The following is an 11,373-nucleotide window of genomic DNA, read 5'->3' on the forward strand; positions in this document are numbered from 1 at the left end:
TCTTTTATCTCCTAATGAATCATACTTTAACATTGACTTCTTTTCTATTGGCTAATTACCATAATCAGAATTAAATAATATCTATAATATATCAAAATCTAATAATATCTATAATATATCTTACTTAATTAAATAGGATAATATAATCTTACAATATTATCCTCAAAGTTATCTCCGATCCACGAGTTACCTCATAATATTTTTTTTATCGAAAATATTCTCCATATTTTTATGCGATTTCCGACCATAGCGAATTAATTAAGATATTAATGATATTTGTAACGTTCATTTAAATGCGGCTTGGATTTCTTAGCGGTAAATAATGGACGAAAATCCTCGACTTTCTCTATATCCTTATGCCAAACTGATGGAATCTTCTTGCTGTTGAGATCACTGGCCACCGGCTACTATGGCCCCCCTTCTGGCTCTCATTGTGTTCTTTCTTTTTCGCTTTCTCTGACAAGCCAAACCTTTCCCACAAGTTACCTACCCAGTGTTTGGTTTCGAAACGTGGAGGCCATGTTACTCACTTGGTGGCCTCTCCGTATCATAAAGATAAAGTTGATTGCTCCATAACTGATTAAGAAAAAAATCGCACAACCCTCATCGATCGTCCCCACCCATCTCTCTCTCCGTTTCAGTACTAGAGCTGCCCCTCCAACTACCACTACTCTCTCTCCTCTTCATCTTCATCTTCATCTTCATCTTCATCTTCATCTTCATCTTCATCTTCCTCCCAACATCACCAGGCAATAAACAGATTCAAGAACACCCATCTTTCTATCCCTCCAAATTCCATCCCTCATCTGCTGCACCGGTGTCATGGCCCAGCTGGTTGTCTTGGATCCGGAGATTCTGGGTCTTCTGATCAACTCACATATAAAGCTGCAGTAATCCTCTAAATTATGCTGATAAGCCATGGTCGGCCCCCCTCCCCTCTCCTTTTGCTCTACTAGTACTACTACACCTCCTCGTCTTCCCTCCCTCCACACCTCTGACACTCGCCTTCGACCAGGAAACATCGAGAGCAACAGTGAATAGAGAGAGGCAGTACACATATAGTAATGCCTGCCGGAGGAGTAAGCGCATGGAGGGTCTGTTGCTGCTTCCTCTTCTTCCAGCTATTGTTGTCCCCGGTTCTTCTATCCTGGGACGCTCTCGCCATCGATCCTCAAGGCGAGGCCCTACTCTCTTGGAAGCAGAGCTTGAATCGTAACAACCACCACAGCAATGGCTCGTCCAGAAACATCGGTGTTCTCTCCGACTGGAATCCCAACGATCCAAATCCGTGCCGGTGGTATGGCATCACCTGCGACGCCAGCGGGCGGGTGGTCGAGCTGAATTTGCAGTACGTGGACTTGCTGGGCGGCGTGCCCACCAATCTGAGTGCGCTGGCGATCTCCCTCTCCATGCTCGTCCTCTCGGGGACCAACCTGACCGGCCCCATCCCGCCCCAGCTGGGAGACCTCCCCCTGCTAACCCACCTGGATCTCAGCGATAATGGACTCGCGGGCGCCATTCCCGACGGCCTATGCCGGCCGGGGAGCCGCCTCGAGCGCCTTTATCTCAACTCGAACCGCCTTGAAGGGCCGATCCCGGATTCCATCGGCAACCTTTCGGCGCTCCGCTGGCTTATTATCTTTGACAACCAGCTCGAGGGGGAGATCCCACCGAGCATAGGGCAACTCGCGACCCTCGAGGTGTTCCGGGCTGGTGGGAACAAGAACCTGCGAGGTGCATTGCCATCAGAGATTGGCAACTGCTCCAGCCTGGCCATGCTCGGCCTCGCCGAGACCAGCATCTCAGGCCCGTTGCCGCCAACCCTGGGCCACCTAAGGAATCTCCAGACGCTGGCCATCTACACCGCGCTGCTCTCGGGACCAATCCCGCCGGAGCTGGGCCAATGCAAGGAACTCCAGAACGTTTATCTCTATGAGAATTCCCTCTCAGGTTCCATACCGCCGCAGTTGGGCCAACTCGAGAGGCTCCAGAGCCTGTTGCTCTGGCAGAACAACTTAGTCGGCGTGATCCCGCAGGAGCTCGGCGGATGCAGCGAGCTCCAGGTGGTAGACCTCTCGATGAACAGCTTGACGGGGAGGATCCCCGCCACCCTCGGCAACCTCACTTCTCTCCGGGAGCTCCAGCTAAGCGTGAACCAGGTCTCCGGCCCGATCCCGCTGGAGGTTGCCGGCTGCCTGAACCTGTCCGACCTCGAGCTCGACAACAACAAGATCTCCGGTGGGATACCCGCGGAGCTTGGCCGGCTACGCAATCTCCGGATGCTCTACCTCTGGGCAAACCAGCTCACGGGGGAAATCCCACCGGAGATGGGCGAGTGCACGAATCTCGAGGCGATCGATCTGTCGCAGAACAACCTCACCGGCTCCATCCCAAAGGGAATCTTCCGGCTTGAGAGCCTGAGTAAGCTGTTACTCCTGGACAACGATTTGTCCGGCGAGATACCCTCGGAGATCGGCAACTGCTCATCGCTGGTCCGGTTCCGGGCCAATGGGAACCGCATCACCGGAGGGATACCACCGGAGATCGGGGGGCTGAAGAACCTCAGCTTCCTGGATCTGAGCTCGAACCGGCTAACAACAGCCATCCCGGAGGCGATGGCCGGGTGCCGCAATCTATCCTTCGTGGATCTACACGACAACGACATCGGCGGTGTCCTACCGGATGGGCTCTTCGAGGGACTCCTCTCGTTGCAGTACATTGACCTTTCCGGTAATTTAATTGGCGGGATACTTCCGTCGGATATTGGGCTGCCGACCTCTCTAACGAAGCTTATTCTCGCGGGAAACCGAATCTCAGGCCCGATCCCGCCGGGGATCGGCTCGTGCTCGCGGCTCCAGCTAATGGATCTGAGCAATAACGCGCTCTCGGGCCAGATTCCGGGGAGCATCGGTAAGATACCGGCGCTGGAGATCGCCGTAAACTTGAGCTGCAACGACCTTTCTGGCCAGATTCCGGCGGAGTTCGCGGCGCTCGTCAGGCTCGGTGTGCTCGACATCTCGCACAACCGGCTCTCAGGCGATCTCCAGCCCCTGGCGAACCTTCAAAACCTCGTCGCCCTCAATGTCTCCTTCAACAACTTCTCCGGCCGCGTTCCGGACAGTCCTTTCTTCTCCAAGCTCCCAACCGGTGATTTGGATGGCAACCCCGCCCTCTGCGTCGCCCGCTGCTCCGGTGTCTACGACTACGGCGACCCTATCAAGGAGCTGAGGGGCAGCCGTGTGGTCACGGCGGTGATACTCTCCGTCGCGGTCGTCCTTTTCGCCACGGCTGCCGTCATTCTTCTTAGCCGAAGAATGGCGCGCCGCGGCGACGGCCGCGAGGACGAGGAGAAGGATGGCGACATGTTGCCGCCGTGGGAGGTGACCATGTACCAGAAGATGGAGATCGGCGTCGGCGACGTGGGCCGGAGCCTGACGGCGGCGAACGTCATCGGCCGGGGATGGTCCGGTGTGGTGTACCGTGCGAGGATCCCGTCCACGGGGGCGGTGATCGCCGTGAAGAAGTTCCGCACCGGCGACGACGCTGCGGCCACGGCATTTGCGTGTGAAATCGGGGCTCTGGCGAGGGTGAGACACCGGAACATCGTACGGCTGCTGGGCTGGGCGGCCAATCGTCGGACTAGGCTGCTTTTCTATGACTACCTCCCCAACGGCACGCTGGGAGGGCTGCTACACGGCGGAGGTATGGCGGCGGCGGCGGTGGAGTGGGATGTGCGGCTGGGGATCGCCGTCGGCATAGCGGAAGGGCTGGCCTACCTCCACGACGACTGTGTGCCGGCTATCATCCATGGCGATGTGAAGACAGAGAACGTCCTCCTAGGGGAGCGGTACGAAGCGTGCCTTGCAGATTTCGGCCTCGCCCGAGTGACGGGAGACAGGAGATCGGGAGGGGCCGATTCCGTCCCGGCCTCCCTCGCTGGTTCGTACGGTTACATTGCCCCCGGTGAGCCTAAGCTCTTCTCACTTCGTTTTGTTTCTTTTTATTTTAGTTAGTTACGCATTTTGGAGCTTTAACAGTCTTCTAATGCCGTTGGGATGCGGTGGGGTGGGGTGAGATGGTGCCTCACCTACCGTAAGTAGTTTCATTTGTTCTGTTTGCTTAGTGGTTCTTGTTTTAGCATCGGAACGTTGGTATCCATCCTAACCGTGGCGATGGGTGAATTTTCGTTGCACAGAGTATGGGTGCATGACGAGGATCACGACGAAGAGCGACGTGTACAGCTTCGGGGTGGTGTTGCTGGAGATGATAACGGGGAGGCGGCCGGCAGACCCGGCGTTCGGGGAGGGGCAGAGCGTGGTACAGTGGGTGCAGGAGCACCTAAGGTGGAAGCGGGACCCTGCGGAAGTTGTGGACCCCCGGCTTCAGGGGCACACCGACCCGTTGCTCCAGGAGATGCTCCAGGCCCTGGGCATCGCCCTCCTCTGCGCCAGCTCCCGCCCCGATGACCGCCCCACCATGAAAGCCGTCGCCGCACTCCTCCGCGGCATCCATGGCCACGACGACTCCAACAACTCCGCTGAGGCCCGAAAGCATGGATCCTTCGGGGGAGGCGAAGAGGTCAGAAAGCGGGCTGAACCGCCGGCGCCTGCCTCTCCGCCCCCCGTCCGCAGCTCGGTCGCATTCACCTCGTCGGCCAGCAGCGACAGTTGCTTGTAGCAGTGACGTCCACACCTTGGACAACGGCAGGCCTCCGGGGTGGTGACGGTGGGGCACAGGAAAGCAAGGCGCACGACGAGTAGTCGCTGTCGATTACGGAATGGTTGATTAATTTCTGGCGCCTGGATGATGAGATGCTGGAAACATTGCTGCCGTTGTGGAAGGGAAGCGAAGGCGCACAACGAGTAGTCGCTGTCGATTACGGAATGGTTGATTAATTTCTGGCGCCTGGATGATGAGATGCTGGAAACACTGCTGCCGTTGTGTGGAAGGAAGGCGAAGGCGCAAGTGGAGTCGTGGAAGGTTGGCTGAGCCTGTCGAGATGTCTGGCGTGTTGTTGATGAGCAGCGGCGAAGAGAAGAAAGAATGGGCAAATCTCCGGTTATAAAATGCGCTGATTGGATGGGACACGTTTTATATGCCGGACCGAACAACGGCAATTGTGACCGGTGCGGCTGATGCTTCTTTCCCGCCCATGCCTTGACTTTCGCCTTCCGGCGGCAAAATCGGCTGATGCAATTAGTGCTTAGTGGGTCCTTTATGCCGAGCCGCTTGGCTTCATGAGTTTGTCGTGCCACCAGTACGCGAATCCTACGACCAGGACAGATTTATTTATGTATTTATCCATACGAATACAAATCAATAAATCATTTGCAGACGATCCCATGAAAAAACGTATTACAAGTCATAGAAACTTCACAAGTGTTATCTTTCGAGGGACGCGTGTTGCCTGTCTTAGTCAATTGATGTGATTTTGCCTCGCTTACATGAAGATCTAGATCGAAATGAGTTTTCTTTTTCACATTCAATTTAATTTCAAGATAGACGAGCATGAGTATAGTAATAAATAATAAAAAGTGATCTCTTAATAATTATATTATAAACATAAGTTTTTATACATAAAAAAATAAAAAAAATATTTTATAAAATGTTCTACGGAAGTCTTGACTGTTTCTAACAATCTCCATTTGGTTGACAAGGGAGAAGATAGTTTACAATTGTTTACTTCGGACTTATGTCTATATAGACAAAAAGCGTACAAATTTTACCATGAGGTTGATTGAGTTATTACATCAATAACAACACGTTAGATACTCATTTGGCTCAATACTTTTCCTATTATGTCCACCCACCCTCACTCCTCTCGAAGGTGTGCTTCGGGAGTTGCGTAGAGAGGGTTTTAATGTGCGATATCTGGCTCATTTGATATATTAATTTTATATTTCTTTAATTACTTTTTTGAGAGAGAGTTGGGGTGTTGGACTAACATACTTTAAGTATATCCCGGGGGGTTGGGTGCTCTAACTTTATGTCTTAGGCCGGAAGGATTGAGGTGTCCAACCTTCAAGACTCGAGCGAGCACCAAGGGGGGGTTAAATGTTCCCGATCTCCACACCTCGAGCAGGCAACAAGGGGGGTCGGATGGGCCAGAATCATATCGAGCCGATCAGGATGTCAATAATATTTTTCTATGATATTTTGGTACTAGAATGACTCAATATCATAAGAATACTCACCCATTAATCATCTCATTAAACACACAAGAAGCTTTGCTCTCAAGCTACAATATTTTTACTCAACAAGGGTCGTAACTATCATTTTCATACATCAACACATCCACCTCAGACATTGATGATATATTGACGTCTATTAAATGACTCATATCTTTCACTCTTAAAGATGATCTCGAGCCATCTACTCATCTCTACCAAGGTGTTTTAAACATCACCCAATATGTACAAACATTAATAGGGATGATATAAGACTTTGCCCCACTTTTACCCCAACTAGCATAATAAGTGATATCACTAGCCCAACTAGAGTCTCCGGTTCTACTAATACCCATTGAGGCTTCATGACTCAATGTAGTATTGACATCTCAAAAGCATCTAAGGCCTATCATACCATCAATCAAGGGAGTACTTTAGTTCCCAATCATGGAATTCAGCAAGCTATGCTATCCTAAATTTATCTCACCTAAATTTAAGGCTTAGTCAGTCTCGACCCCCTTAGGGCGTGCTTAAAATATGTTGGTTAAAAACTTCAACTCTCTCTTGAAAAAATAATTAAATGAGTATAAAATCAACATGTCATATGACCTAAATACTATGCTTCAAGACTCTCTCCAAGGAGCTTCCAAAGTATGCCTTCCGGAAAGGAGACAAATGATAGGAAAAATCTTGGGACCAGTGACCATTCAACACGTGACTATCGATGTAGCAGTCAGCTTTGAGGTCAGAATTTATCTCCCATTTGTCTATCTATGTGAATGTGAGTTCAAAGTAGGCAATTGTGGGTTGCCCCCTCTTTATTCAATTGCCTACGTGCAAAAAATGATAAATGGAGGTTGTCGGAGGTATTTAAATATTATCTCCTTGCAGAACATTTCACACCTTTACTATCAGGTATAAATGCTTACTTTTAGCATAGTTATCAGGATCACCTTTTACACTTATTATCATACTCACATATCCTGGATTACTAACTTCGGCGTAAGAGAGATTAAGTCGAGAAACTCTTCTCGACCTCAGTTTTCATATCGATTACACTTCGGATATCCCCGAACATACAAACTAGAATTATATTTGACTTACCAAGATGTTAATGATATTTTTTTATAACACTTATTTTGTCTTTCTCGTTTGTAGTGGTGGGTAGGATTTGAATCCAATTAAGCTAATTATTATGTGTCATATTATTATTATGTGTTATATTAATGATTATATATATATATATATGATGCATATTTACCTAAATAAAGTTATAAAGATTTATACTTACTAAGTAATTACTTACTATATACTCTATTGTATATATAAAAATATTAATATCTCACCCAAGTGATTGGGTAGAGAAATGAGCACTTGAAAGCTCTTGCCAATACACATATGTACAATGATACGTGGGTATTATATATATATATAAATTTTAGACAAGTTATATTTATATATTTTTTAATATGTATATGTGTCAAAAATATTATATACAAGAAAATTTTTATCATTTTATTTAATAAGTTAGTATGTTTTAGTTTTAAGATTATCTATTTTTTATTATACTTTTATTAATAGTGATGATAAAAATTTAAAATATGATATCTTATTTTAATCATACTATATAAATAAAATTATTAATTATTCATCATTACCAATGAAATTAGGATGGCATTATCAAATATTTTTTAAATTATTTGAATGCCATATGACATCGTTAACTCCACAACCAACAACCCCACCTCTCTTTTTCCCCTCCCTTTCTTTCCTTTATTAGCATATTAGCTTATTGACTTTGCAATTTTTACAATCGAATAAGTCTTGCGTTTGAATATCAGATAAATAGTAGAGGAATTATACTCGTAATAGGAACGTATAAAGTCTTCTTCGGAGGGAAGTGTGGGTCCCAACCGTGGGTAAACGGGGGAGTGACGATTCATACATACGGCAGCTTTACCTGCAAGTAACGTCTGGGCCCCTAGTTTTATTTTCTCTCTCTTTTCCGATTGCTGGATACGATTGCCACATGGGGACGGCGCCATCGAGCGATTATTGAAACCGGATCGAAAAGACATAAAGTGGGGTAAGATCTGTTCTGTGCTGACCTCCCACCCATAGATACGGGAAATCCACCCGTCCGTTCCCTTCACGGGGCGTGCCACCTCCGCCGCCGTCCTTCGCGCCGCTTCGTTATTATTGTTTTTTTGATTCGAGAAGACGAAAGTTGACTATACTTTTGGGAATCACAAAGTTCATGCGATCAGCCAAACCCCAGCTCCTCTGGTAACCCTCCAGATGCAGTCAACCCCCAACACCTCCCCACCGTCTCTTCCCTCTCCCGATGCGTCCTGCCAAACCCCAGTATCTCTACTAATCTTCCAGATCCAGACAACCGCCCCTCCCCACAGTCTCTTCCCTCTCCGAATGTGATTAATATTACTTCCGCTCCCGCTGCCAGAGGGATGGAAGTCGGTTGATAAGAACAGGGGTCTGGATCCCCAGAGAGAGAGAGAGTGATCCATCTGTGCTCGCTTCTATTTACTCGTTTTGCACCCTCGGCCTTGTTTCTCGTATTCGCGTGCTTCCTTATTTCTGATTAATTTGATCAGCTTCCTTTTCGTTTTGCTGCGCTGGTAGATTTTCTCGCTCACTATCCCTGCTTTTCTTCAGCTGCCTGCATCCTCCTCAAGTGTAGCTCCTCGTTTGTTGGCAGAAAGAAAACCAGCTTTTTCTTTCGCCGCAAGAATCTCAACTTTTGCTTTCTTCATATATCTCAAGTTTTCGGTGTCAGAATGTGGTGATTGACATATATTTTCCCTGAGGAAAATTTTCCTGTACTTACTATCTAGGTTCTTGTTCTAACAAAGTCTCTAAATTTGCAGCTTCTCTCTTGTTGGATTCGTGGGTTCTTTCTTTCTTCTTTCGAGTCGCAGGAAATCTGAAACATATCGTTCCAAGGTAGAGTTCGATCACCAAGAAAATCTCGGCTCTTTTAAGTGGATGCACACCTAACTTGCGCAAGCCTTGCATTTTTGGGCTTTGAGCCAGGAGCGAGCCCAAGTCAGTGCAGAGGCGGGAAGAAGTTAAGATTCGGTTTGTTTCTTCCGGTCGGGAGGAAGATGGAGAGGGTATGCATTCCCAGGTGCAACTTCACCAGAATTATGGCCCTTCTACAGATCATCCTAGGCATCTTCGTCATCCTAATCAGCATTGCCAGCCTCCACCGCTTTTACTCCGTGGGCTACTTACTCCACAGCACTGATGGAGAGTCCTGTCAGAAATTCCACACCATCAACGATGGCTACTCTGACTTCGACCTCAAGGCCCTTAATGATCGGATGGAGGAGGTCCTTATCCGGCTCTCAGAGCTTCAGGACAAACTTGAATCCACCATTCAAAAGCTGGACAATGAGAGCAAAGGCCGATCTGCAGCTAAAACCATCTCTCGGACTGAGTTCAGGATGTTCCTGGAAGAGGAGGTGATCCAGCCGCTTTACAGTGCCCATGTCGCGCTCAGGCTTATTCGCATTCCCCAGCCGGATGCTGTTCGAGCTCCTGGGTCCCCGATGGAGGACCCTCTGATAAATTTCTTCACGGTGGAGGAGACACGCAAGTACATCACGGGAAAGGGCAATCGGAACGGGAAAGCGAGCGTATTTGGCACGAATAAGACCTACAACACGATCGGCCATGCTTGCGTCCTGATGAGACGGGAGCTAGAGGAGTACATGAATTATGACATCGGCTCTTATTGCAGGGACGACTGGAATCTAGCGCAGAAGCTGATGTTGGGTGGCTGCGACCCCCTCCCCCGGAGACGGTGCTTGGCTCGAGCATCGAGACTCTATCAGAGGCCGCTTCCGATTAACGAATCCCTGTGGACAATGCCAGATGACCGCAACGTGAGGTGGAGTAACTACAACTGCCGGGACTTCAAGTGTTTATCGAGCAGGAATCCGAGAAGGGGCTTCTCCAAGTGCACTGGATGCTTCGAGCTCCACAAGGAGAAGCTGAAGTGGGTCACCAACACCTCGCTCGCAGACTTCCTCATTGGTGATGTCCTTGCGGTGAAGCCAGGGGAGATCAGGATCGGACTCGACATCAGTATCGGAACAGGGAGTTTTGCAGCGAGGATGCGGGAGCGGAACGTAACCATCGTGTCCGCTTCCTTGAATGTGGGCGCGCCATTCAGTGAGATGATTGCACTTAGGGGTTTAATCCCCCTGTACGCAACACTTAATCAGCGGCTGCCTTTCTTCGACAACACGCTGGATTTGATACATACCAACGTCTTTCTTGATGGGTGGATCGACCTCCAGTTGTTGGACTTCGTGTTGTTCGACTGGGACCGGGTGCTGAGACCGGGAGGCCTGTTGTGGGTGGACAAGTTCTTCTGCAACAGGAAGGATCTGGATGACTACATGTACATGTTCCTGCAGTTCAGGTACAAGAAACACAAGTGGGTGGTTTCCTTCAAGTCCAAGGACGACGTGTATCTCTCTGCCTTGTTAGAAAAGCCACCCAGGTCATTGTGATCTTTATCAAACAGGTGGCTTCTCGAGTAGCAGACATTAAACGCCCTGTTTCCCGGATGATGCAGCTGAACGGAAGTTCCGATCTCTGATCTCTTATCCGCTTGAGTAGTACCTCAAACACACGATCGTCGTGTTAGCATTAACAGCCTTTGTAAGCTTTGTTGCATCCATAATAGACTTTACCATCGTTTCTCTAATACATTAAAGGCAAAGATAACGTTTATTTAAAGCTAATAAATATGTGCTGGCACACTATTTAATTTTAATATGTTTGGATTTACCTTTTAGTGCCATTGTTGCACAATTCGATGCCATCCCAATCAGGAGTGAGTGACCGTACCACCAATCAATGTGATTTGAACGAACCAACTTGTGGCCTTTACGCCTTTAACGTGGATGTGACATATCTTACCGGATCCTTCAGTTGTAAACGATAACCGTGTAAAAGATACCAGAATAATTGGATCTGGATTGGTTGACTCTAATCTCATTCCTGTGTTTCTATATCATCCAAAGACCATAAGACTTAACTGCCACATTGACCGATTGTTCCTATCCAAGTCCACGTTTCACGACCAACGAGAGGGGCTATCAGATGATGTTCGAGAAGACGCATCACCTTCTTTATCTTGCGAGCAACAGGACAGGCTGAGAACATGACGCACGCC

General features: G+C 48.4%; 2 protein-coding genes across 5 annotated transcripts; both read left to right on the forward strand.

Moving 5' to 3' along the window:
* The first annotated feature begins 695 nt into the window (after window positions 1–695).
* On the forward strand, window positions 696–5,335 carry LOC135625142 (leucine-rich repeat receptor-like serine/threonine-protein kinase RGI4). The gene is made up of 3 exons (XM_065129509.1): window positions 696–921; window positions 1,016–3,963; window positions 4,196–5,335. Exons 2-3 carry the CDS (start codon window positions 1,065–1,067, stop codon window positions 4,675–4,677), a joined length of 3,381 nt encoding a protein of 1,126 aa, XP_064985581.1. The 5' UTR covers window positions 696–921; window positions 1,016–1,064; the 3' UTR covers window positions 4,678–5,335.
* A 3,069-nt stretch (window positions 5,336–8,404) lies between these two features.
* Window positions 8,405–10,787, forward strand: LOC135625655 (probable methyltransferase At1g29790). 4 transcript variants are annotated; one of them, XM_065130734.1, is made up of 4 exons: window positions 8,405–8,740; window positions 8,841–8,967; window positions 9,053–9,128; window positions 9,219–10,787. In XM_065130734.1, the coding sequence occupies exon 4, from the start codon at window positions 9,290–9,292 to the stop codon at window positions 10,703–10,705; it is 1,416 nt and encodes a 471-aa protein (XP_064986806.1). In that variant the 5' UTR covers window positions 8,405–8,740; window positions 8,841–8,967; window positions 9,053–9,128; window positions 9,219–9,289; the 3' UTR covers window positions 10,706–10,787. The 4 variants fall into 4 exon arrangements, with proteins under 4 accessions (XP_064986806.1, XP_064986803.1, XP_064986804.1 ...); XM_065130731.1 differs by having other exon boundaries at window positions 8,405–8,967; XM_065130732.1 differs by having other exon boundaries at window positions 8,841–9,128.
* Window positions 10,788–11,373: the final 586 nt, after the last annotated feature.

This window comes from Musa acuminata, chromosome BXJ2-10, assembly GCF_036884655.1.
Source record: "Musa acuminata AAA Group cultivar baxijiao chromosome BXJ2-10, Cavendish_Baxijiao_AAA, whole genome shotgun sequence".
Taxonomy (NCBI): Eukaryota; Viridiplantae; Streptophyta; class Magnoliopsida; order Zingiberales; family Musaceae; genus Musa; species Musa acuminata.

What these genes read in the sequence shown, in the direction of transcription:
- LOC135625142 (XM_065129509.1), top strand. Translation starts at nt 1,065, where the DNA reads ATGCCTGCCGGAGGAGTAAGCGCATGGAGGGTCTGTTGCTGCTTCCTC. An exon ending in GTACGGTTACATTGCCCCCG is followed by an intron (nt 3,964 to 4,195) that starts GTGAGCCTAAGC and finishes TTCGTTGCACAG; the next exon opens with AGTATGGGTGCATGACGAGG.
- LOC135625655 (XM_065130731.1), top strand. Translation starts at nt 9,290, where the DNA reads ATGGAGAGGGTATGCATTCCCAGGTGCAACTTCACCAGAATTATGGCC.